At 37.7% G+C, this 27611-nt stretch overlaps 1 protein-coding gene across 5 annotated transcripts in view; it reads right to left on the reverse strand.

The window, feature by feature from the left end:
- Positions 1–312: 312 nt before the first annotated feature.
- REPS1 (RALBP1 associated Eps domain containing 1) overlaps positions 313–27611 on the reverse strand; it is an 86150-nt gene continuing 58851 nt past the window's right edge. The window contains exons 9-20 of one of the 5 annotated variants that reach the window (XM_003255789.3): positions 27406–27527; positions 23552–23632; positions 18182–18269; positions 17350–17451; positions 14689–14758; positions 13017–13135; positions 11897–11961; positions 9976–10161; positions 7282–7377; positions 4674–4822; positions 3496–3601; positions 313–1433 (exon numbers count right to left, since the gene is read on the reverse strand). In XM_003255789.3, the coding sequence (XP_003255837.1) occupies positions 1365–1433; positions 3496–3601; positions 4674–4822; positions 7282–7377; positions 9976–10161; positions 11897–11961; positions 13017–13135; positions 14689–14758; positions 17350–17451; positions 18182–18269; positions 23552–23632; positions 27406–27527 (1253 nt within the window). In that variant the 3' untranslated portion in view covers positions 313–1364. Of the gene's footprint in view, positions 1434–3495; positions 3602–4673; positions 4823–7281; positions 7378–9975; positions 10162–11896; positions 11962–13016; positions 13136–14688; positions 14762–17349; positions 17452–18181; positions 18270–23551; positions 23633–27405; positions 27528–27611 lie in introns of all 5 variants that reach the window. The other 4 variants (XM_012506070.2, XM_030809760.1, XM_003255790.3 and 1 more) reach the window with 4 other exon arrangements.

Consider the following 27611-nt stretch of genomic DNA (forward strand, 5'->3'; position numbering starts at 1 on the left):
TTGAGTAGTTTCCTGGGCCTTTAATGCTTTAAATTGATTATTTAACAACTAAAGCCTTACTGAAAGCCACTTGGACACTTCAGCTGATGTATATTTTTACCTAGATATTGTCAGGTAAAAATTGTATTAATCTTGGCAGCTTCAGGTTGTCAGTTTCCCTTGTTCTCCATATTCTTGTTTATAGTAACAAAATCTATCACTGCAGTTTAGGACTGTGAATCTACAGTATTTAAACATTTTTCTTTCAGAAATGAAAATGCAAAATCTTCTATTTCTTAAAACTTTAAATCTTGTTAAAAAGATGAACAAAAGTTAAAATATTATGCTGTTTTATTGGTGTAAAACCACACTTCTGATTCTGCCAAGATACATCCATGCAGTTTAACATCTGTGATCCTATAGACAGAATAAATCGTAAAGGGAATACCTGCTGTTAGCAATGGATCAAAATGTATATATCATATAATATTAAACAAAATCTACAACAGTATATTGTCCTGAATAAGGCATACTCCAGAAACTCATTAATAGGAAAAACTTGTCTGTATAGCAAAAGAATGAGTGACAAGATGGCTAAAGGTAAACTAGAAATCTTAAGGAATTTCCCTTTATTCTGGGAATAACTGAGATCCTCAGAAGTTTTAAAACAATACTTAAAAAAATTAAGAAAGGCCATTACTCATACCTATTTCATAAGTTTACATGACTGCTGAATTATTCAAGCTCACATAAAATAGTTCGAAGTCGCTGATGAAGTTGATCACATTTCCACAAGGAAAATATAAAATCTGACATGTTTATATTTGTCACAAGTTGACATGTAAAAGAGGCTTGAACGTACCACATGATTTGTGAAGAATGTAGATGGCTGCAGAGAGTAAATTAGCTTATGGTGAAAACCGCCTTATCCAATATAATTCTTTAAAATCAAAAATTAAATGGGAAATTCTTTCTAAAGATTTTTATAGAATAGAGGCTTTATGTAAAATATTAAACATAAAAGGACAAACTGACAATTTATTTCTGAGTCTGTGACTGAGACGTAAATGAGGAGCCCATTCTATAAATTAAATTGGTGTGTGGTATTAGCCATAGAAGCACTGCGTATCCCAGATGCTATGGAACAGAAAAGGTGGGTGTGCCAACAAACACAATCTACCCTCCAGAAAACGTCATCCTGACCTTTTTATTGTCGAAATTAAAAAATAAAAGATACTTAAATACAATGGTGAACATATAGGGCAAAACAGAATCATAAAATTTAATGTTGAATTAAGCAGTGAGCTGAATGTTTGGGTCTCCAAATTGGCTTTGAACCCAAAACCACTTAAAAACAAGTATGTTCACAGTTAACGGCAATTGGCTTATAGGTGAGAGAATGGTCGAAGTTGTTCCAGTTGAACTTCCAGGGAAATTCTCTCCTCAAGAACATCCTGAAAAAGATGCAAAGGCCAAGTTATGTTTCAAAGTATATAAAAATGAAGAAATATCTAACAACAGCTCTGCTTCAAGAAAACAATTTAAATTTGTCAAGACGACTAAGGGAGAGCTTATTCATATGTTAAAAGTATACTTCACTTTAGAAATGTAGTTTCTTTATATGTTTAATATTAAAATAAGATCCTAGTAATTTCAAATATTTTCTTATTACACAAATCAGGGTAATAGAATGTCTAGTTATTAGAAAAGTCACTGTTTGCCACAAATGGGTATTAACACCTGAATTTTGCAATAAACCTGCCCCCTGGGTTAACTGTAGATGAATTTGTTAATGTAGCTTCTTTTCCCTAGTGATGACATCTGGCTACATCAACTCCTAGATCTCATTTTGAGCTTTAGTTTCCCAAAGAATAACTTTGCATTCAGAATTTTTAATCAATGTTGATTTTAGGCAGTCTTTTCAGTTAGCCACCATATTCTAACTTACTTACTTTCCTTTTTTTCTCTTTCAAATGGACAGTATTGTGTTTTAACCAGAACTACCTCTATTTTGTACCTTACTTCCCATTTCCTGTTCTCAGAAGTAAGGAAAAAAGTAATTTTTCAAAATAGCTTCTATATACTTGTTTCAATGGTCTTCCCTGGTTCAGAAAAACATGCATTAACAAAATTTTCATCTTCATGGTATTATACTACTAAGCTTGTCTTCAAGTTCTTTTTTCCTGTACAATGGACTAAATTAATAATCATATAACTAAAAATGTCTTCTCCTTTGATCACAGAGTTATACAAGAATATCATTCATTCAATAGATGTTTACCAAATGCCTAACATATGATCTAGGTTTTGGGGATAGACACAAAGTGGTCATAAGTTTATATCATTCATTCAACAGACATTAACAAATGCCTAACACACCAGGTTTCGAGGACAGGGACAAGATGGTCATAAGTTTATCTAGGACAATCCCAGTTTATACCCAGTGTCTTGGCCTAAATAATAACAATTCAACCCTCTTTTTTTCCTCTCAAAAGTGTCTTGATTTGGATGGTATATTACGTGGTCTTCCTAAACAGAAATGATTATGATTTACCCTCAATGAGTTCACTGTAGTAGGACAGAGAGACAAATGTGTCACAGATAATAATTTCAGGACAGTGTAATAAATGCTAAATGAGGAGCATGAACAGAATGTTACAAGAATTAACTAACTGCATTCATTTTTCATTTCCATGGACTCTCATCTCATCTTTGTTCTATTCCAAGTGGGGCCAACAGTGCTCCAACATCTCCACTGCCTGGAAGCTTATGAGAAATGCAGAATTCCCAGGTCCCACCTTAGCTCTACAAAAACCAGAATCTTCATTTTAACATGACCCAAGATTACCTGTATATGCCTTAAGGTTTGAGAACCACTGGTTTGTAGGACATGAGTACCTAATAATGCTGGGAAACCATAAGTGATTCTGGGAGTAATTTTTTTTTTTTGACTCAATAAGGAAGGAGTAAGTAGGAGTAATTTTTATTTCTAGGGATGCAAAGAAATTATAGTTACTAGAAAACAAACACATTCCTCTCAGGTATTAGATAACAGTAGTACACACTGCATAAGCAGCATTTCTATTTAAGGCTTGCCTTTTCTCTTTCCACATGCAAGACGACTGAAATTGCTGCCACTTCTCTTCTTCTTTAGACCTGTTTAAGTCCCTTTAATGGAATCTGAGTTGTCTTTGATAAAAGGACAAACTAGGACCTGGGTGCAGTGGCTCACGCCTGTAATCCCAGCTACTCAGGAGGCTGAAGTGGGAAGATAGCTTGAGCCCAGGTTGCCAGGGTGATAGAGCGAGATCGTATCTCTTAAAAAAAAAAAAAAAAAGTGTGTGTGTGTGTGTGTGTGTGTGGCAGGGAGGGGTAAACTAACCACAGTCAAAGCATCTAGAAAATTAGAGAAGAGAATCATATATGTGATCTTGGAGGTATCTGAGGTCACATTCCTTCTCTTTAGGCTTCTTTACTAAGATAAGGAACATTATAAAGATTCAGAAACTATATTACCTTTAATTGTTGCTGCAATTCACTATTCAATCTGGCCAAAACGGTGTTGGTTTCCTTATTACGTCTAATTGATGCCTGAATAGCTTTCTTATCTTTCCCAATAGATCTGAGAAGATAAAGAAGGCAAAAAAACCCATAACCTTCATTTCTTATCTTAAATCCTCTCTATTCCTTCCTGAGCTACTTCTAAACACGAGAAGCAAAAAGAGCATCTTTTTCCTTACTAGCACAGCTCAACCTCACTTGCTCAGTTGCAGTAGTATATAAGCTTCAGCACTATAGGAAAGGTTAAAAAAAAAAAAAAAGAAATTATTAAAAAAGTTCTTCTTCTGTAGAATCACCTGAATTTAAGTAAAAGAGTCTAAAGTAGGTACTGGCAAACCTTTTCTGTAAAAAACCAGATAGTAAATAATTTCAGGCTTTGTGGGCTAAAGAGTTTGTGTCTCATATTCTAGTTTTTTGTTTTCTTTTCTCTTCTATTTTTTCTTCTCTCTTCTACAAAAAAGAAAAAGTCATTCTTAGCTCATGGACTATACAAAAACAGGCCATAGGCTGAATTTGGCCCATTAAGACTTAATCTGCTGATTCCTGGCCTAGAACACCATAATTAAAATACCAGTTTTACTATAAACTATCAAGTTTAAAAAATGTACTGCTACGGGGTTTGAAACAGGGTGTTAAAATAGAATTGAAATTCAACTTAATAATAAAGGGGGAAACATGGGAAGAATACCTACCCATACATGACAAGGCTCTGCTCAATTAAAGAACTAGTCTGACCGTAATTTACTTCAGTCTGATTATTGTTATTATTATTATTTTTGAGATGGAGTCTTGCTCTGTTACCCAGGCTGGAGTGCAGTGGTGCCATATCGGCTCACTGCAACCTCCGCCTCCTGGGTTCAAGCAATTCTCCTGCCTCGGCCTCCCGAGTAGCTGGGACTACAGGTGTGCACCACCACACCCGGCTAATTTTTTTGTATTTTTAGCAGAGACGGGGTTTCACCATGTTGGTCAGGCTGGTCTAACTCCTGACCACAAATGATCTGCCCAGCTCAGCCTCCCAAAGTGCTGGGATTACAGGTGTGAGCCACCATGCCTGGCCCAGTTTGATTATTTTTAATTGTTGTGCTTTTTCTTCCTAGTAATTAAATGTGTCTAGGAATAGCTTTGGTCACCTGGGAATAGAAGGTTGTGATGCAAGAACAGCAGCTAAGACACCCGTCTTTTGTGTATGTTCATCAACTTCTGGCCTTAATTCATCTTCTGATTTTAATCTTCTTCGAACAGGTTTAGGTGGTGGAGCAAGTGGTGTTGTGCCTTTGCTCTTTAAGACAAGAATTTCATTAATAATAAGCATTTCTGAAGACATTCATAGTTAGCACTTTGCAACACCATTTGCTTTCTTTAAGCCATTTGCTCTTGGAAAATTGAAAGTTACTTGTCCTACTTTAAATCTATATATTTGTGGCAAGAGCTAACTTAAATTACAGTGGGAAAAGATGTTTCTAGTTGACACCACAATCATGAATATACCTGCAATATAAATATTTTTAGAGCAACATATTGATGCAAGACTGTAATATTCACAGTTTTAACATAAATATGATACAGAATCAATATATACCTGTTCAACAATAAACAAAGGCAGTCTCCAGAAATATCTATGCATTATCACCATAGGATTTCTTACTCAAAAATACTAACATTTATCTTAATGAATAAAATAACATTATAAAGTAATGGAAAGCTAGGCAACTCTTTAAAAAACCAAAAACATCACTATTAATATGCACAGTAATTACAACTTTTAAAAATGAGTTGACAGTTTGTTGGTGATTATGAATCTGCCCTTGGCAGAATAAAAAACAGCATTTTGGCATTTACCGTAACTTGATTTACCTGTAAATAAATAAAAACAATAGTCAACTGCTATCTCTTTAGTTAAGTGATATTTTTAATTTGTTACTGTGAGTTGACAAAAATAAAGTTCATTACTTAAAAACTCACAGGACTACTAATGTAATAAAACATAGTGATATGGTTTGGCTCTGTGTCCCCAAATCTCACTTCAAACTGTAATCCCCATGTGTCAAGGGAGGGGCCTGGTGGGAGGTGACTGGGTCATGGGGGTGGTCCCCCATGCTGTTCTTATGAGAGTGAGGGAGTTCTCACAAGAGCTAATGGTTTTAAAGTGAGGCACTTCCTCACTCTTTCTGTCCTGCCACCTGCTTCCCCTTTGCCTTCCGCCATAACTGTAAATTTCCTGAGGCCTCCCCAGCCATGTGGAGCTGTGATCAATTAAATCTCTTTTGTTTATAAATTACCCAGTCTCAGGTGGTATCTTTATAGCAGTGCAAAAACAGACTAATACACACACAGCGTCCAGAAAGTAGAATTTAAGCACTTCAGAAACACATGCTGTTTTTATAAGTATTGGGAATGTCTAGATAACAGAAAAAAAAAGTTACCAAAATTATTCCCTCAAAGGGAAAGTGTACTGATATCTGCAATCTAAAGTACACTGATATAGTTTAGATATCTGTCCCCTCCAAATCTCATGTTGAAATGTGACCTCTAATGTTGGAGGTGGGCCTAGTGGGAGGTGTTTGGGTCATGGAGATAGATCCCTCATGAATGGCTTGGTGCCCTTCTCAAGGTAATGAATGAGTTCTCACTCTGATTTCACATGAGAGCTGGCTGTTTAAAGAGCCTGGCATCTCTCCTTGCTCCCTCACTTGCCATGTGACACACCTGCTCCCACTTTGCCTTCTGCCATGATTCTAAGTTTCCTGAGGCTTCACAAGAAGCAGATGCTGGTACCATGCTTCCTGTACAGCCTGCAGAACCATGAGGCAAAATAAACCTCTTTTCCTTTTGTGAGACAGGGTCTCACTCTGTCACCCAGGGTGGAGTGTAGGGCACTATCTCAGCTCACAGCAACCTCCACCTCCCAGGCTCAAGCGATCCCCCCACTTCAGCCTGCCAAGTAGCTGGGACTACAGGCGCGTACCACCACAAACGGCTAATTTTTGTACTTTTTGTAGAGACAGGGTTTCACCACATTGCCCAGGTTGGTCTCAAACTCCTGAGCTCAAGTGATCCGTCTGCCTTGGACTCTCAAAGTGCTGGGATTACTGGTGTGAGCCACTGTGTCCGGCATAACCTCTTTTTTTTACAGATTACCCAGTCTCACATATTCCTTTATAGCAATGCAGACGGACTAACACATACATAAAACAGATAAGGATTGACGGATGAACAGATGGCATGGAGAGATATGTATTAAAGCAAGTATACTAAAATAATAATGGTATAAGGTAGTGAATTTACTGATGATGTACAATGAAAAATTGTTTCAATTTTTCTGTATGCTTAAACGTTTTCATAATAAAATGCTGGGGAAAAAATTAGACCTAAAACAGTTAAAGAACAAGTTAAGAGAACAGGGAATAACAACAACCTTAGAGGGTTGATAATTTTTCTTTATTATATTGAAGACTACAATAAAAGAAACTGAATTTCACCTATAAAGAAGTTCTACCTTATATATTGGGAAGAATGTAATAACCACTTAAATTTTGAGAACCTGTGACACATATTTAACATAGATTACAGAATATCATCTCCATTAAATACGCAGACTTTGTTCTGAGCTAGACTGACTATACTACAGTTAAAGGCAGAGAAATGGGTTAGATGATTTCTGGTTGACCTTATTTCTAAAAATTATTTCACATAACTTATGATGTACAAAATTATTATTATAAAAGACATTTTGCATACCACATTGGCGGGAGCACTAGCAGCTGTCTTTTCTTCAGTTTTACTATCTGTTTTGGCAACTCGAAGAGAACTTGCAGGATCAGAAGCTTTTTCAGCCTAAAAATGAATATATTTATCACTATTAATTATACATAACATGTAATTATGCATATAGAATATGTAACAAATCAGAGTAAAATGTTAAATATTCTGACAAGAAAACTGAGATGATAAGAAACTTGAAGGAACTTTATTAAATGAGCTTTCTCTGTTACTGAAAGGCAGAGGGGAGAGCAGGTAATAGATGTGTGAGGGAGAGGAGGACAGAGTGAGGATGCAGCTATGTAACAGATGTGTGAGGGAGACGAGGACAGAGCGAGGATGCAGGTAACAGATATGTGAGGGAGAGGAGGACGGGGCAAGGATGCAGGTAATAGATGTGTGAGGGAGAGGAGGACGGGGCGAGGATGCAGGTAGTAGATGTGTGAGGGAGAGGAGGACGGGGCGAGGATGCAGGTAGTAGATGTGTGAGGGAGAGGAGGACGGGGCAAGGATGCAGGTAGTAGATGTGTGAGGGAGAGGAGGACGGGGCAAGGATGCAGGTAGTAGATGTGTGAGGGAGAGGAGGACGGGGCAAGGATGCAGGTAGTAGATGTGTGAGGGAGAGGAGGACGGGGCAAGGATGCAGGTAATAGATGTGTGAGGGAGAGGAGGAGGCGGCGAGGATGCAGGTAGTAGATGTGTGAGGGAGAGGAGGACGGGGCGAGGATGCAGGTAGTAGATGTGTGAGGGAGACGAGGACAGAGCGAGGATGCAGGTAACAGATATGTGAGGGAGAGGAGGACGGGGCAAGGATGCAGGTAGTAGATGTGTGAGGGAGAGGAGGACGGGGCAAGGATGCAGGTAGTAGATGTGTGAGGGAGAGGAGGACGGGGCAAGGATGCAGGTAGTAGATGTGTGAGGGAGAGGAGGACGGGGCAAGGATGCAGGTAGTAGATGTGTGAGGGAGAGGAGGACGGGGCAAGGATGCAGGTAGTAGATGTGTGAGGGAGAGGAGGACGGGGCAAGGATGCAGGTAGTAGATGTGTGAGGGAGAGGAGGACGGGGCAAGGATGCAGGTAGTAGATGTGTGAGGGAGAGGTGGACGGGGCGAGGATGCAGGTAGTAGATGTGTGAGGGAGAGGAGGACGGGGCGAGGATGCAGCTATGTAACAGATGTGTGAGGGAGACGAGGACGGGGCGAGGAGGCAGGTAGTAGATGTGTGAGGGAGAGGAGGATGGGGCGAGGATGCAGGTAATCGATGTGTGAGGGAGATGAGGACGGGGCAAGGATGCAGGTAGTAGATGTGTGAGGGAGACGAGGATGGGGCGAGGATGCAGCTATGTAACAGATGTGTGAGGGAGATGAGGACGGGGCAAGGATGCAGGTAGTAGATGTGTGAGGGAGAGGAGGACGGGGCGAGGATGCAGGTAGTAGATGTGTGAGGGAGAGGAGGACGGGGCGAGGATGCAGGTAGTAGATGTGTGAGGGAGAGGAGGAGGCGGCGAGGATGCAGGTAGTAGATGTGTGAGGGAGAGGAGGAGGCGGCGAGGATGCAGGTAGTAGATGTGTGAGGGAGAGGAGGACGGGGCGAGGAGGCAGGTAGTAGATGTGTGAGGGAGAGGAGGATGGGGCGAGGATGCAGGTAGTAGATGTGTGAGGGAGATGAGGAGGCGGCGAGGATGCAGGTAGTAGATGTGTGAGGGAGACGAGGACGGGGCGAGGATGCAGCTATGTAACAGATGTGTGAGGGAAAGGAGGACAGGCGAGGACGCGGGTCATAAATGTGTGAGGGAATGAAGGACGGGGTGAGGATGCAGCCACTGCACCGAACCTCTAAGTGGTTAGTCTGGGAAGTCTTCATGGTTGGGAGAAGGCAGGCATCCACCCAGGGGAGTGGGTACGGTACCCTGTGCACACCTCTACATGCCCACTCTGACCCTCCTAGATGCAGCCCAGTCCCCTAATGGACATGGCAGAAAGTTACAGGTTTTAAAAGGGAGCTAGTAGGAAATTTTCCATGGCTATGACCTATATGAAAGAGATTGCAGAACTCCTCTGGTCTCTCCAACTTCACATTTATGCTCAGCAATTTAGGTCAGAGATTCCTAGAGAGGTTCTTGCCATTGCAACTACAATAGAATGTCCTAGAACACTGTGAATATTAAGTTTTGGTATCCTATAGTCTTTGCTTAACTAAGGCAACTTACTCTCATACAAATTTTAAATGCTTTTATTAGAAGTTTGGCTGAAATTTGTTTTTAGTTAAAGTTGTAATTAGATCTAAAAGTTACATCTAGCGAAATTCCCCTTGGGGAAAAGTTGCAATGAGTGGAGCTATGGTAACCATGGCCTCTTATGACAGGGAAATCTTCACCAAATCACACAGACAGATGCTTAGCATTAAGATGGAAACCCCCAAAGCAGCGTTTTAGCCACGGCCAGGTGGTGGTGTCTTTGCATGTGATAACAATCCCCCACCCCCACCAGACTCTGATACTTAGTAAGCATTACACTGCAACCAGCAGATATTGGAGGCCAATAAAAAAGTTGAGAAACACTAACCCAGGGAATATTTTACTCACTGATGTCCCCTCTAATATCTGCTCTGTTGACACAACATGGCATGGGAAGTGACTGCCTGCAGAAAATTAGCCAAGCCCTCGAAAACTGACCGGCAGGACTTCTGGATGTTTCTCGGCTTCATCATCTTGTTCTTCATTTACATTTGATGCAGCAAATACTTCAAACTGGCTGAAATCTGCAAAATTTGGTTGCTCTGGTATCTGCTGAGGTGAGGTACTAGTGTGAGTTATGAGGCCATCAGCATCCACTGGGCGATGCACAGCGGGACCAGGAGCCTGTGCAATGGTTCAAAACAGAGGAACACACATTTTAACAGCCTATCAGTGTCACAGAGTCATCTTCTTCTTTGAAAACTTAGTATATAAAGATGCCCTGTTTTATTATCTGTAAGTTCAGAGAGGTGTATTACAGTAACATTTAGCTCTAAATAAATGATTAAACCATAAGTGAAAAGCTAAGACACTAAAAAAAAAATTAAGATAATAAACCTCCAATAAAAAGATATTTTTTTCAAAAACTGTAATGCAAACAAAGTACACTGAAGGAGAGGGTAGGTCTGGCCCTACCCCCATTCTCCACTTGCATGTATTTTTTTCTTAATTGGGCTAATGTACAATAGTTTCTTCCTTAAATATTTTTTTTAATGTTTCACTATGTTTCTTAAAAAGATTGCTCTTTTTAAAGTGTGAAAACCACTGCTCTATTCTCCCAACATGTCAGGAACATTTCCCTTCATCTTCCACTCCTTTGCCAGACCAATGCTGCTCCATCTTCAGTCTAAAAATGTGTTTACTGAATATCTATTTGTGAACAAAACAAATGAGGCCCACTTATACCCTAATAAAGTTGACAGTCCGGAGCAGGAGAAGAGAATAAGTAAATAAGAAATTAAAATAGAGTGTGAGATGTTTTATGACAAAGGAAGTAAAGGATACTAAAGAAAGAAATCTGAATTCTCTTCCCTTTAAAAATTCTTCATCTCCTCGAAGAAAAACTCTATCCTTCTTACTACGATATGGACAGCTTCATTTCTCATCACTCCACACATCTACTCCTGTTGTGCTGAACTAACTTGTTTTCCCATGAGGAATGTGCCAGGCTTAACACAAACTTCCATGGCTTTGTGCATGTCATACCTTCGGTTTGGAATACTTTCTCTCCAATAAATTCCACTTTATCTTTCAAGTCCCTGCTAAGTCTCATTCCTTCATTTTATGTATAATGTGATCCTTAACTTTAGCCACTAAGGCTGTCCCAAAGCATTTTATAAATGTCTCCTACAGCACTCTAATTTTGATGTGGAAGGGATGCAGGGGTCATTATACTTCCTTAACTCATGTAGTAAACACATCCAGAGAGATGCAGTGAGGTTATTTTGGGGTATTTAGTTTTGTTTTGAGGCAGGGTCTCACTCTGTCACCCAGGCTGGAGTGCAGTGGTGCAATCACAGCTCACTGCAGCCTTGATCTCCCAGGCTCAAGAGATCCTCCCACCTCAGCCTCCCAAGTAGCTGGGACTACAGGTGCACACCACCACACCCGACTAATTTTTTTGTTTTGTTTTGTTTTTAGAGACGGGGGTCTCATTATGTTGCCCAGGCTGGTCTGGAACTCCTGGGCTTGAGAAATCCTACTGCCTTAGCCTCCCAAAGTGCTGCAATTACAGCTGTGAACCACTGCACCCAGCCCGGTGAAGTGATTTTGTGAGTCACTGCTAGACCGAGGACATTAATGGATATTTCCTATCTCCCAATCCTTTGTTGTTTCCACTAAACTCTTCTCGTCAAGACATTATCATTTGTTTCACTTTTAAGGCTCTTTCAAAAAATAACTCAGATCATTCTTGAAATGTGCATCTTTCAAAATGAGATTTAGCCTCACTGAATTAAATGCTCATTAAAGATTACCAACAGATCATTCCTGACCTTCCAAATAATTTGAGAATAGAATTAAATACCTAGCAGGCAAAGCGATCATGGGACATTTAGTAATAAATACCTTGAAGAATTACCTGTGAGGGCTGTGGTCTTGGAGGCACTGCAGGAGGATGGGCAACAACTCCAGCCTGTTGTTGTCCTGCATGAATACAAAAGTCTTCTTTTTAGTAACTGTATCACCACTTTGTTAATAGAAGAAATAGGCTGAATGAATGTGACTACATGATAAAGATTTCTAAGAATGTTTGTTAAGTATTAGAAGGCAAGTACTAACTTGTTACATGGTCTGTATGTAACCTAAATACCAAATCTCACAGCCTTTCATCAGATCTCACTTTGCTTCTTACCTCTATTACATGAAGCCCTCCTGGCATACTCCTGCCTGTTTCCATAATAGCACACAATCTTGATTTTCTTCGCATATCTCTGACTGCTGTTTAGGTATCAAATGAAAACTTCCAAATTTTCCCTTTCACTTAACACTTCACTTTTCCGCACCATTCTAAACTCATAGTGACTAAAACATAACTTCATCATCCTCTGCCCTAACTTTTCTATTTTAACCAAGGTAACAACAATACTGCCAGTTCTTCTTCTCCATCAGCCAAATTGAGACCTATCAGTTCCCGCTCCCCCCAAACCCCTTGATATCACAACATCGTTCTTTTAAAATTTCCTGTGACATCTCTCAGGTTCCCATCTTCATCATTTGCACTCAAACACACTTTAGTCATTAAGAAAAAAAACTGCCTCTCAGCTGCTATCTTTTTAATCCAAATTTTCCTTAATTTTTTTTTTTTTTTTTGGAGACAGGGTCTCACTCTGTCACCCAGGCTGGAGTGCAGTGATACAATCTTGGCTCACTGCAACCTCTGCTTCCCAGGTTCAAGGGACTCTCCCACCTCAGCCTCCCGAGTAGCTGGGACCACAGACATGCACCACCACATCCGGCTAATTTTTGTATTTTTAGTAGAGATGGAGTTTCACCATGTTGGCCAGGCTGGTCTCGAACTCGTAACCTCAGGTGATCTGCCTGCCTCTCAAAGTGCTGGGATTACAGGCGTGAGGAACCACACTCGACCAGATCAATATTTTTAAAAGACGTATTAATAGAAACAAAAATAAAATGTGTATGTGTGTTGGATTAACTTTAAAATTAAATGATAATGTACATTACGGTTCTCCAGCCCCTACCTGTGGTGACTGTAAAGGTCCGATTCATATCTAAAGATGATGATCTAGAATGAGAGGGCTGTGGCCTTGGAGGGGGAGGTGGTGGTGCAGTGTTATCAGGCGACGTTCCTGAATGAGACCTGCAAAATTTACCCCATCATAATTGGTCATGCTACTGGTATCAGAGCTTTTTTCTTTTTAAACATTCAAACTTGGCTAAGCAGCAAAGGATCTTATTAGCATGACATTTTCTCAACACTCAAGTATGTAAGTGTTACAATAAATTAAGATAGCACTGCTTATGATGTACCCTAAACAACTGATTATTTTATGTGGCTAACAATTTTTTTAATAAAGTTATTAAGCAAATTTCCTTTTTTTTTTTTAAACAGTCTCATTCTGTTGCCCAGGCGCTGGAGTGCAGTGACGCCATCTTGGCTCACTGCAACCTCCGCCTCCTGGGTTCAAACGATTCTCCTGCTTCAGCCTCCCGAGTAGCTGGGATTACAGGCGCATGCTACCATGCCCGGCTAATTTTTGTATTTTTAGTAGAGACGGAGTTTCACCATGTTGGCCGGGCTGGTCTCGAACTCCTGACTTCAGGTGATCCACCCATCTCAGCCTCCCAAAGTGCTAGGATTACAGAAGTGCCCTGCCTCAAAAATTTTGAAAAGAAACTTAGTTGTCAACATGATTTCATAACAGACTGCATACTTAGTGTTACACTTTCCCATTCAATTAAAAGTAATAATAGTCTGAAAAAAATTGTAAAAAGGGAAGTCTACTTTCAGATATGGTTAGCTTTCAACCTATTAAGGTCTGGATTTTGGTAAGCTGAAGTACCCTTTCATGTGTCCGCACAGGCCATCTCATTTTAGAGGTGACTATGCTCAAACTCAACTCACCCTAGAAATTCATTTCTTTGCTATCAAAGTCTTTCATATTCTGAAAAGAGTCTCCAAAGACTCTGGTAATCTGATCTGCTAATACGGGAATAAACAGCAGAGTAAACTCCAAGATGACTGAGAATGCTAAGAAACACAGGAAGAACTACATGAAGAATCAGAAAGGAAGACAAGCAGCCTTCTGACTCTAAGCTGTTTGGAGATTCTGCATCCTAGCTACATCCACCAGGCATGCAGCAAAATGATACTCAACATGTGCAAAAAGTGAGGAGAGAAAGATGTTTCTGTCCTGCACACAGCTTTCTGTGGATGTTAAAGCCCTTGCAGACAAATCTCTAGCCTCCTTCACCCTATCCCACACCTTTCTTGTTTGTGCCTGAAAGGTTATATGCAACGCAGAACTTCAGGGTGGGGAGGTGGCCCACCACTGGGCTGTGCTTTTGGATGGTGTTTTAAAACATAGAATTCTTTTGGTACTTACCATAAGGCTATACATGTATTACTTAACAGACTCTCATTGTTTAGGTACAAAAAGGACTTATAAAAATTCTATCGCCAAGAAGTTATCACCTCTTTTTAGAGCTTCCACAAAATACCATTTAGAAAGTCAGGGTTCTTTTTGTTTTTCTATTCAAGTTGGAAAGGATCAAAATTACTTGTCTTTTACATAAATCAAAAAGTAACCTAACAGCTTTCAGAGAACAAAATCATTTGTGCTTGGTTCTAGTCTTAAACATTAAAATGCAGCAAGATAGTTTAACATGCTTTTCATTGACAGAAATACTGACCTTTGACGAGTTACATTGCTCCCGATCTGTTCTGGGTCAGAAGTAAAAGAGTCTGAACTACTGTAACCATCTGCTGATAAATGGGATATGTCCTATTTAATAATAATCATTTCTTTACTTTTTGCTCTATCTACTCCAAACAAATATAAGTGATATGCTATTTCAAGCCAGAGATAATCAAAGATTGGATAATAGGCTAACAGTTCATCCTAGTGTTATTAACTGTAAAAAATTTACTACAAATCCATCATGGCATATTTACACAGTAGACAAAGCAAGTTATAGTCTAGAAAAAATAATGAATACTTAATGATGCAGAAATATTCAAAATAAGTCACAAAATAGTACATATACAATGTGGCCCTCCAAATCTGTGGTTCTGTGTCTGTAGGTTCCACAGCTGAGGATTCAACCAACCGCAAACAGAAAATATTAGAAAATAAAGTAACAATACAACAATAAAAATAACACAAATAAAAAACCATACAGCATGACCACTTTTTCTTTTAATACAGTTTGCATGCGTGTGTGTGTGTGTGTGTGTGTGTGCGTGTGTGTGTGTGTATATTTTTTTTTTTTTGGTAGAAATGAGGTCTCGCTATATTGTCCAGTCTGGTCTCTAACTCCTGGGTTTAAGCAATCCTCCTGCCTTGATTTCCCAAAGTGCTGGGATTACAGGTGTGAGCCACCGTGCCTGGCCCAATAAAACAACTATTTACATTGTATTAAGTATTATAAGAAATCTAGAGATGATTTAAAGTATACAGGAGGATGTGCATAGGTTACATGCAAATAGTACACCATTCTACATATCAGAGAGCTGAGCATTCACAGATTTTGGTACCCATGGGGGTCCTGGAACCAATTCCCTAAACATATTGAGGGATGACTGTATTACAATTTCACATTAGATACAAACATAACTTACATATGTGCAGAATGAGAACTAAAGTTGACAATGAATCTGTTAATCATAGACATTTGTGGAATAGTGAGAATATGACTAATTATTTCATTTTTATCTATTACATTTCTACAATAAATATGTTACTTCTGTAATGGACAAAAAGGTCACTTTTAAAGAACAAATTAGAAATATTTTGAATAAAAGTAATTTTAAAACTGTTAATGTGAAAATTAAAAATTTGACATGGGAATAAAATGTGCTTATACAATAATAACAATTATGAAATTAGCCAAGGATCCCAGCTTTTTCTGCAGAGGAAACATTTATTTTCAATTTCCTCAAAGTCTTATGAAGCAGAAGAGAATCCCAGAAATAGACTAAGAGTTGTGACAGAAAAAAGAAATTTTAAGATAGAAAATCTAGAGACAATCTGAAGGAATATTACTACATACGTTCAAGAGTCATAAGTTGAAGGGACTGGTTATTTTAGTTGTATTTCAAAATGTATCTCTTTCCTTTTTCTTGTAAATCACAGAATCATCTAGTTGGTACAAGAATGACATTAAAATGAACATATTTCCATCTGGATATTTTAACAGGCACCTCAAGTTTAATGCATATGAAACTGAACTTGATTCTTTCCCTACAAACCTACGGCTATCAGTTTTCCTCATTTTCCTGTTGTCCAGGCCAAAAACCATGCAACCACCCTTGACTCCTTTCTCTCTTACATCCTATAGCACACAGGTAAAAGCAACTCCTGAGGTCTTTTCCTCCACAATGTACACAATATAGCCAGAGTCCAGCCACTTCTCATTACTTCCACTGCTTGCACCCTAGACACCAAGCTGTCACCATCTTCCCTTGCCTGATTACCCCTGTCTCCTAAATTGTGTCCTGTTTTGTCTCGCCTTCTTTTGGCCTATTATCATTAGGACAGCCAGAGTGACCCAGTTAAAAAGGAGGCTCAAATCATGTCACTCCTCCATTCAAACCTTCGATTGGCTTTTCATCTAAGTCAAAGAAAGTCTGACACTGCCTCCTGTTACTATCCTACCACTGCTACCTTTCCCTGTCAAATTTGCTAACTAATTCTATTCCAGGTATTTGCTCGCTATTCTAGTAGAAGCAGGTCCTGCCTTAGGGCTCTACATTTGCTATTTGCTGTGCCTTAATTTTCCTTCTGGATTTGTACAGCTGAATTCATCTCCTTCAAGTTTTCACTCATATGACATTTTTTTGGAAGGACTTCCTTGACCATCCTATTTAAAATGGCACTCTCTCCACCCTTTCCCAGCTTTATTTTTATCCACAGTATTAGTTACTTTCTAATATGAGTTATTTTTTATCCCCCTTTTATCTCCCTTACAGAATGTAAACTCTATAGCAGCAAAGACTTTTTTACTGTTCAATCCCCAGTGCCTAGAACAGATCTCAGCATACTGTATCCAATGAACACTGGCTGAATGAAAGTATACACAATTTCTTGTGTGATAGAAAAGGAAGGAACTACTGAGGAAGAGCCATAAGATCAAACCTGGCTACACAGAGAGGGATGGCAAACAGGAAGCCTGCATTGAAGCAGGAGTCAATGGGCAACCATTTATTCACTGATAGGGCAAAGTGTTCGAAAGGGTTCACTCTCCTCTACTTTATCTAGTGAAGACAGTATTAAATGGGTACACATCTGAAATAGTCAGACTCTAAATCCAGACTTAGTAAACTTCAAATGGCAGATGTAATACTTCACTTACCTACAGTATTACCAGAAGCAAATTTCACTGACGAATTTATCTTATTTTCTTCTGAAAGGTCAGATGGTTTCACAAGTAATGGGCTAGTGGGATTTGTATGATCTAATAGAGAATTAACAGGTAAAAATACAAGATATAAGTATTTGAACAGATAAACTCATAAAGCTCAGAGTATAAGACTTCATTTAAATATCCAAAGAAGTGGCAGGTAAATCCATAAAATGTAAGACAAAATAATATTTTTAATAAAAACAAATGTAAAACTGTTTATTTATAATTTTATTTTCTGCCATAATAGAAGATAGTTCATAATGAAAAAGTTTATTTGCATGTTCACACTTAATTTTATTCCTGTAGCACACTTCAACAAAACGCTACATATGTAACCTGTAAAGTCAGTTAATTTATAATGCTGACTTAAACAAAAAAAATCTACCTTTGAGAAACCCTGAAACATTTAGTCTAAAATGAGACATTCCAAGAGTTCAAGCAAAATATATAATTTCAAAGCCAAAATTTATTTTAACATATATCACTTCAGTTAAAAGTTTTAACATATTTTAAATGTAAATTTACAAGGGTGAACATAAAAACCCACAGGGTATTAGAAATATCATATTTTCAAATGTCCTTATTTTAAAACTCCATAATTTAAAATAAATTCCTTTTAAAAACAGCAACATAAATAAATATGCATGAACATATACATAATTGTAGAAAGTACTAGCTTAAAAAATAAGCGATGAAAGAAATTTGAACCTTGACAGAATAATTACTTACGTATTTTAGTTTGATGTAAAACTAAAATACAAACCAGCAACAGCTTCCTTACCACTGCCAGTTCTTTTAAGTTCCATTTCCTGCATGTGGATTTTGCTTGGAGTCATACGAATGGGAACTGGATGAACAATAGCAGTATCCTAGAGACAAATGGGAGGAAATAAAGAATTTGTATTAAAATGTCAAGCTAATGCCATGCAATAATCAAAACAAACAAAACTAAAAACCAGTGGACAGGCTTTCCCATTTACACAAAGGCAGGCATGAAAATAAGCTTTTTAAGTTAAAAGCTCCAGAATTCTATTTAAAAATCAAGCTCACCATATATGCCTAATATCTGCTTAATTAAAAAAAAAAAAAACATTTTAAGTGGAGTGATTAAAGATTTACATGAAGGCTGGGCACCAAGGCTCACACCTGTAATGCCAGCACTTTGGGAGGCCAAGGCAGGAGAATCACTTGAGCCCAGAGAATAGCCTAAGCAATACAGTGAAACCCTGTCTCTTAAAAAAATATAAAAATTATCTGGGCATGGCCCATGACTTATAGTCCCAGCTACTCACGATGCTTAGGTAAGAGGATCCTTTTTTTTTTTTTGAGATGGAGTCTCGCTCTGTCACCCAGGCTGGAGTGCAGTGGTGCGTGGCTCACTGCAACCTTCCGCCTCCCAGGTACAAGCGATTGTCCTGCCTCAGCCTCCCAAGTAGCCGGGATTATAGGCACCTGCCACCACACCCGGCTAATTTTTATATTTTTAGTAGAGACAGGGTTTCACCATGCTGGCCAGGCTGGTCTCGAACTCCTGACCTTGTGATCCGCCCACCTCAGCCTACAAAAGTGCTGGGATTACAGGCGTGAGCCACTGTGCCCGGCCAGGTGGGAGGATCCTTGAGCCTGGGGAGTAGAACCTGCAGTGGGCTGTGATCATGCCACGTCATTTCAGCCTAGGTGACAGAGCTAGACCACATCTCAAAAAGTGTGTGTGTGTGTGTGTGTGTGTGTGTGTAAGATTTACATTTAAAAAATGCTCTTATAAAAACACAGTTCAAGACAATATTAAAAAGTGAGGAATGATCTGATAAAATTATGCGAATGTAAGCCTTGAGGTTAAAATAAACTATTTCATGAGAATCCAAAAACTAACAGACTGAAAACTCATTTTCAGTAAACTGCTCAAGAAAATTTGACACTTTCTTTAACCTATAAAACAAAGTTAATGAGATGCCTATGACATTGCAATTAGTAGGCACAATACAAACTTCCTATGGATTAATTCAAAGTGTTTAAATTTGATTGTCTCAAAATTTAGCATGAAACTGCCACAAAGGAATCCATTTTTTTAAGAAGAACAAGATTCCCATTCTCACAAGCTAATACTTTTCTTAAACCTTTTTCATTACTGTAATACAGTTGATATTTCTAAACTTCATGAGAGTCTAGTCTAGTTAGAGGACTAAAGGAATTGATAGTAAAGACTTCTGACTAGAATGAAAGCACAAAAGAAAGGATGAGAGAATGAAGACAATGGTAGCCTCTCAGAAAAAGAAGAAAAAGACAGGTGTACCTGGGACACAGTTAGGCCTGATCTTGGGGACTGAGACTCTCAGGGCAGAAACCAGAACCAGATCAAGCACCCGGCTCAACAGCAATAGACCAGCTGAGAAACATCACCAAGGGGGCTCAGCTCCTTCTATGAGGGGTCAGTTCACACTCTGTATATGCGGCTGCTAAAGACTGAATTTGAGACTCTAAATTTTGAATATCTAGTAATGAATTAAGTTTATAATTTAGTGTGGAGGATAATGGCCTTTCAGTTCAAGTTGGAAACTGTTTTGGTGAGGCAGTACTGTGCTAACACCAAGCCCTTGCTAGAGAAAGCGAAGTTCCAGCATACCCTCTCTTATCTGACATATCTCCTTGCCTTATGCTCATCTCTGAATTCAAACAACTTGTAACAAATTCTTTACATCTGTTATACTAACAAATTCATTCAAAGTAATTTCTTGCCTCTACACCAGGGAGAATCTGGACAGGGTTCATGTACTTAACCAATCAACCTAACATTTGCCCTACAACTCAAAAATTATAGTTACAAATAATATTAACATTATAGATGGATGAAAGTTTAGATTTGTCATAATAATGAGTCATTCTCAGGAAAGTATTTATAAGAATACCTTTAAGATATTAAGTTATATGTTGGTTATAAAAACATGGCTTTAGGAGCAACTCTACTATTTTCTTAATTTACATTTAATACCAGAAATAATTTAAGAAAATCAGAATTTACCTTTATAAGGCAAGATCAAAGGAGAAAAAAATGATAGCTCATGCGAAAGTAAGTTCTTATTCCAAATACAAAGCAAATTAGGAATTTTAAAAAAGAAAAACTTCTTAGATGCTTTAATTCATAACATTCATCTAATCTATATTTGATGTATGTGTATATGTATATAAAATCAGATTTATAAAGCTTGGAACAGCTGGGAATGTTAACTAGCATTTTCATATATTTGCAGTGCAATCAATTACAACAAAGACTAACGCATTACACTTCTCATCCGCCTACAATTTTCCTAGTGTTTTCATTCATGTATATCCTAGCAGAAGCAGATTCTACCAAAGGCTACTAACTGACAAGCAGTTGAAGAAAAGAGATCAAGTTTCTGGAAACAAGACCATCAGAATCTCAATTTCATCAGAACTATGAAAGCTTAATAACTAACCATCTGGTTTGCAAATGGGGTCACTGCACTGCGTAGTGGTTGTCTCTAAATGCTACAGACCAGTTTGGAACTTTGCATAGATTGAGCAAATGGCTAATTATTATAATTTAGTTTCTTTTTAATAGTCTGTTAAATATTTCCAATACTGTAAGAAATGTTAAATTCATAATAGAAGAGTAGAATTTTTCCCCCCTAGGTGATTCCCTTGTAATCTGAATGTGCCTTATTTACTTACTTATAATCCTTATTTATACAAAGCCTTGCAAAGGATCATGTGGGATTGTGGCTACAGGCTGTAGTGGGTCTGTAGATGGGTAATACTTCAGGTAAGTATTAAATGAAGGTTAAGAAACTTAGACACTGTAGGACACAACTAAGAGAAAGCAGGCTACTCTTCTAACTGAAAATTTAAAGTAAGAACACTGGTTGGGACACAAAGTTCAGATTTAAGTTTGCCACCATAAAATAAATAAGATATTTCTAGGCATTAGATTATAAACATAAATATTTAAGAATGACAATTTTTTAAAATCCAATTCAGAGGTCTAAATTCAGGTTTAAAAAGCAAATTAATCACTCTATTTTCCTAGGGCCTCCTGACACACTAGAGATAACAAAGGAAAGTAATGAGCCACATAATTTTAGACACTAGAGCTGCAAATTTGAATATTATTTCCAAGAAATGTCAATAATATCACTGCTATTCAACCAACTATTTCTCTACATTTCCTGTCAGTCATAGGTCAATTTATTTTGTTTCTGAGTTCTAGATTTTTATACACAATGTTCTTGCCTGGCCTGACAAAGAATCATAATACTATGAGTGATTATTGTCACTATTTTTTAAGGGTTAGAGAATATAATCATTTCTTTATTGCTACATCAAACCTTCCTTCCCATATACAGTACTTTCATTAAGTACTTTCATATTAGCTTAACTGTACAATAATCAGACAGGAATAACACAGAGAAGCAAAACTTAAAGCTTAAAGGTAAAACTTAAACCTTAAAAAGAAAACACAAAGGCAAAACTTCTAATTTATAGAACTAGTCAATTCCTAAGAGATCTTAATTATAGCTGCCAATAAGCAGCAAAGTTTTCAATCATTGCCTTGTATTTCTCCTACATTTTTCAGAGACCAAAATAAAAAATAAATGCCTTAAATGTAGCAAGAAATGAGAAGCAAAAGGCAGAGATAATCTACATATCAACTGGTCCTTGAATAATTAATAGACTATAAAATAAATATTTTAAAAAGGTACATTATCTGTTTGAATTCAATAAATCTAACAGCAGCCTCTAGATTTCATATAAATTCTTTAAAATGATAAAACACATCAGGCCAGGCGTGGTGGCTCACGCCTGTAAGCCCAGCACTTTGGGAGGCTGAGGTGGTGGATCACTGGAGGTCAGGAGTTCAAGATCAGCCTGGCCAACATGGTGAAACCCCGCCTCTACTAAAATACACACACACACACACACACACACACACACACACACACACACAATTAGCCAGGCGTGGTGGCAGACACCTGTAGTCCCAGCTACTCAGGAGGCTAAGGTAGGAGAATCATTTGAACCCAGGAGGCAGAGGTTGCAGTGAGCTGAGATCGCACCACTGCACTCCAGCTTGGGCGACAGTGCGAAGCTCCATCTCAAAAAACAAAAACAAAAAACAAAAAACGAAAAACAAACCACATCGAAGGCCCATTAACTGCTAAAGGTGTACTTTATCTTTAAATGCCATTTCTTCAAAATCTCTTTAGATGACAAGACCATTTTTACATCTAATTAACAAATGCTGGCTGCCTTTCATCAGATCATCTAGAAAGAATGACTTATGTCATTTTCTCCATCTTTCTACTCAGCTCATTTTTAAAATCCTGCCTTTACACACTTCTTCACTTCCTGCTTACTCCCTCTTTTCTTTTTGGAAAGCGCTTATTAGCACATCCTTGTCTTTAAAAAAAAAAGAGAGAGGGAAAAAGAAAAAGAAAAAGCAGAGAAGTGAACAGGGAGAAGAACGATTAACAGCTAAGGTTTTCAAAAAACCCAAGGGACAGGTGTAGCATATATTAAATTAACTCTACGGGGACAGAATTTATTTTTAAATCAGGATGTGAACTTTGTAGCATTTTCAAAGCAACACAGTAAGCCACAAGAAGACAAGACAGAGGCTCCTTTGCATAAGGGGAATATTTGACCAACATCTTGTATTGCTGAACTTGATTCTCTCTAACAGGACTCAACATACTAATTAAATAAAAGCCGTGTCATTTGGCATGTCAAAATAAAAGATGACATTGCATAAATAGTTACATATGTAGGACATATTACATGATGTGTAAGCATACAAATAATACATAAAGTGTCACTACACTGAAATAAACACTATGTATATAAAATATACACTTAATTAGCAAATGATGTTAACCAAATAGATTGTCACAAAAAATGCTTCTCTAGACACATGTACCAGATTTTAAAAACATAGTTTTCTCTCAACAAAATAACTAGAAAAAAGGAATGGCAAAAAATGTCTTTCCCACCATTAAGCACACAAAAACTGAAAAGCCTGCCGCCACTTCCCTCTAAGCACTCCACTGAATCATGCATATCAGCTAAAAACGATAATGAATGGAAATCTGGGTTAATAAAATTAATCTCAAACAAGCAAGCTAAGTGATTGACTTACAGGATCAGCTGGTGCAATGTTAGAATCAAATTGGGTCAGAGTTTGTGAGCTTGAAGAGCGTTCACTAAATGTCTCCCACTGCTGAACAGACAGAGGAGAGACAAGTCAGCATGATGAGAAAGATGGAGTAAAAGATCACTGGAGAAGATTTAGCAAAGTAATTCAGAGGTTGCACTGCAAGTTGTGTTTCATAGGTTTAACAAAATTCAGTAATTTCTATTTTTCCATCAACATTTTATATTTATTCTGGGTCATCTTGTAATGTAAGGTGAGGAGCTTCACAATTAAAAGTATAGTAATGATTTATTGCAATCTCTATGGAAGAGATTTAAAGCCTTACAGAATTAAAATAAAACACAATACAGGAACAAAGTCTAAGTGATATAAATGTCCACCAAGTAAAAATGCTAAAGAGGCATGCCTTGACTAAAGAAAGAATAACATCAAATCCTTCTTTGAACATTCAAATGTTAATGTACTGATTTTGTGATCCTAATGAATCAAAGTTTTGTTCAAAACAAAGCAAGTCAGTGCGACTTGCCAGTGCGACCCCTGAAAGATGATTCTATTATGTACGTGCACATACTTTACACATATGTATAGATATTTAATAAAATATAACTGAGATAAAATGCAAAGAATTCTGGAATTAATATATGTAGAGCTTATGTCAATCTGTAGCAAGTCAACCCCTGCAATCAGCACTACAAACAGGGCCATGCCAGACCACAAGACAGAACTGCCAATCAGACACCCCCGCTTCCCCACTCCCTACCCCATGCTAGAAAAATCAGAATGCGGCCACAATGAGAGCAAATCAAGCATCTGAGCATGAGTTATATACAGAAGATGTATTTTGGTATGAAATACTACTCTACTAAAAGAGGTACACAAAAAAATATCATACCTCTTAAAACAGGTGGAGTGATAAGTCAATATTAATTATAGTAAATTCCATTTGTTTTGGAGATCTTAGTAATAAAATGGTATAGAATTTTTACATCAAAATTGCATTAAAATTATCATTTAAATCTGATTCTTAAGAATTATCAGTTATCCTCTAAAGAGGAAAAAACATCTACACACATACAATGTATACACACGAATATTTACACAAAGACAAAACTACCCCATAAACCAAAATCCTCTTTGGGAAAGTATACATTTTTATGCTTCAAAGTTCAACTTACTATTTAAAATAGTGACATTTAAGTTGAGAAGATATGTAAAAATTAAATATTAGCAAATGAGCACACTGGTGAAAATTACCTACAAAAATGGCTAATACAATAATTCAACGACTTTTCCTACAGATTAGTTTTCATATGAAAATTAAGATATTCTGAGAAATACTGATCCAAAGTATTTCATGAATTAAAAATCCCACAATAATTACTTTTATCATGTGGCATCACTTCAGGAAAGTTACTTATCAATATCTGTTAATATAATTAGTTTTTTCCTCAATAATTATTGTTACAGGGACACAGAAGGAAGTTTTAAAATCCTAATTATCTAACTGTGGAGAAAAGTTTACAGAAGATTTTTGCCAAAAAGAAGGTATTTACTTGTGTACCTCATTTGGGTGGCATGAAGTTTAACTTAGTTTCACAAGACTGCATGTAAGTTACCTGGAGGACAAAGGGACTCTCTTATCATCTTCGTACTTAATTTTTAAGGGCTCACAGCTGTGGAACCAGACTACTGGAATCCCAGTTATGCTGTGCAAACTTGGGTAAGTTATATAACTTCTGTGTGCTTCAGTTTCTCCATCTGTAACATAATATCTACCTCATAAGATTGTTCAGAGGACTAAAAGAGTTAATATACATAAAGAGTTTGTTTTTGTATTGTTTTTTAAACAGAACTGACATATCAAAAGTGCTCCATAAAGGTTAGAGATTATTAGGGTCATCTCCTATACTGTCTCATCCATAACCACAGGTGCTAAATAAATCTATGTTGAAAGATTACTAGTGCTTTGTGGAAGACAATTAAGATGTAATCTAAATTCCATATCCTAACTAGATATTTTTAGAAATATCATTAGATGTCTCAAAATCAATGATTTATTAACATTTTGATTTTTCACATATCGAAAAAAATTATGACATTCATGACCTCATTACCAATACTATAAATAAAACTTGATGGGAATATTTAAGCAGGGAAAATGCAACTACTACTATCTGAATTTAGAAGGGACTTCCATTTCTGTCTCTAATGATCACATACGATTTTATTCAGAATGAACATGGGCTTTAGATTTGAGATGCTTAAGAATTGTTTTTATTTACAAACTGATATCAATGGAATACAAATATTCTTTTAATGTAATACTGGTTTTTAAAAAACACACAAAATGAATAGATGCAGCAAAAATAGTAGTGTCTCAACAACAATTACCTTACTTTCCATAAACCCTATTAGCAAACTCTTTCAAGGTTTAATCCCTTCATCTAGAAAAACACATGTATTAATGGTTTTGCATCCAATAGTAGGACGGATGGTGTGATGTTATAATGTCTCAGACACAAGTATCTTGGCTGCAATTATGTCATAAAGCAGGAAATAGTAAAAAACCACCAGTTACTTCTGTTTTCCAACTGTCCAAAATTATCTAGCATGCTCTTTAATCCAGCATTTTTCTGGCTTTAAAAGGCATGGAGGCCGGGCACGGTGGCTCACGGTTGTAATCCCAGCACTTTGGGAGGCCAAGGCGGGCGGATCACGAGGTCAGGAGATCGAGACCACAGTGAAACCCCGTCTCTACTAAAAATACAAAAAAAATTAGCCGGGCATGGTGGCGGGCGCCTGTAGTCCCAGCTACTCGGAGAGGCTGAGGCAAGAGAATGGCGTGAACCCGGGAGGCGGAGCTTGCAGTAAGCCGAGATTGCGTCACTGCACTCCAGCCTGGGCGACAGTGCCAGACTCTGTCTCAAAAAAAAAAAAAAAAAGGCATGGAAAGGACAGAAGCTTAAAACTTCTTCCTGAAAGTGAACAAACTTTTGCATTTTTAGCATTTCCTACATGCTACAAAAAGAAAAATAAATAAGAAAAAAATGTAACTTGTTCACAAAGAAAACTGCTCTAATAGGCTAGAGCAGTGGTTTCTAAATGGAGCTCTCCAGGGCACTAAAATTTAACAGAAGGGCCTAAGCAGGTGTTTTAGGGGAGGCAGGGCCTCAGGTCCTCTTCCCTTATGCTAATCAGTGGCCCTTTTGATGCTTTACATAATGGAGTTTCAAAGAAACTGGGGAACAGTGCATTTGTCCCAAATTCTATTTTGCATACTGTGCTTGGTCATATATGACACATCTTTAATGCAGTTAATATGGCTAAACATTCTATATTGAAGAAAACTAATTATACAGTTTTGGGGTTGTAAAACATACTTTCTTCATATGGAAACTGAATCAGTCACTTATCATTTCCAATGCTAAGATCCCAAATGTACTATTACATACCTTGTTTACAGGACTGAGAAGGCAGTGTGACACGGTGGATGTGGCAGTTGACTAGATATCAAAGGACTTACGTTCAAATCCTAGCTCTCATCCCTCACTGGATATGAGATCTTGGCCAAGTCATTTACCTTTTGATGGTTAAACTTCCTGAATCTGCCTCTCTAAACTCACAAAGTTTTAACGGGGATAAGTGGTGGAAATCAAACAACAGTATACTTTGAAAACCTCGAAAAAGTCACATAATTACAAACATTTATCATAGTGTATCTGATATGTTCTCTCAATTATGCATGCATACTGGAAGAAACAGATTGAAATTACCCTCTTTGGAACATCTTACCTTAAAAGAGTTAACTTTTAATGAAAGAAAAGGAAAGCTTTGCTAACCTCACTGCTCTGATTCAGCTCAGGCCATGTCTGGTTTAGTGATGGCATCGATGGTGACTTGCTTGGAGGAGCTTCAGCAGGAGAGCCTGAATAACCTACCTCACCTGGCTGATCCCCAACATCTGCAATTTAAAAATAGAGAAATTTTCTATAAAGACTACATTGTAGTTTATTTTAGGCAAATTTACTTATAAAAAAAAGCTAAC

The sequence above is a fragment of the Nomascus leucogenys genome, chromosome 3 (assembly GCF_006542625.1).
Source record: "Nomascus leucogenys isolate Asia chromosome 3, Asia_NLE_v1, whole genome shotgun sequence".
NCBI lineage: Eukaryota > Metazoa > Chordata > Mammalia > Primates > Hylobatidae > Nomascus > Nomascus leucogenys.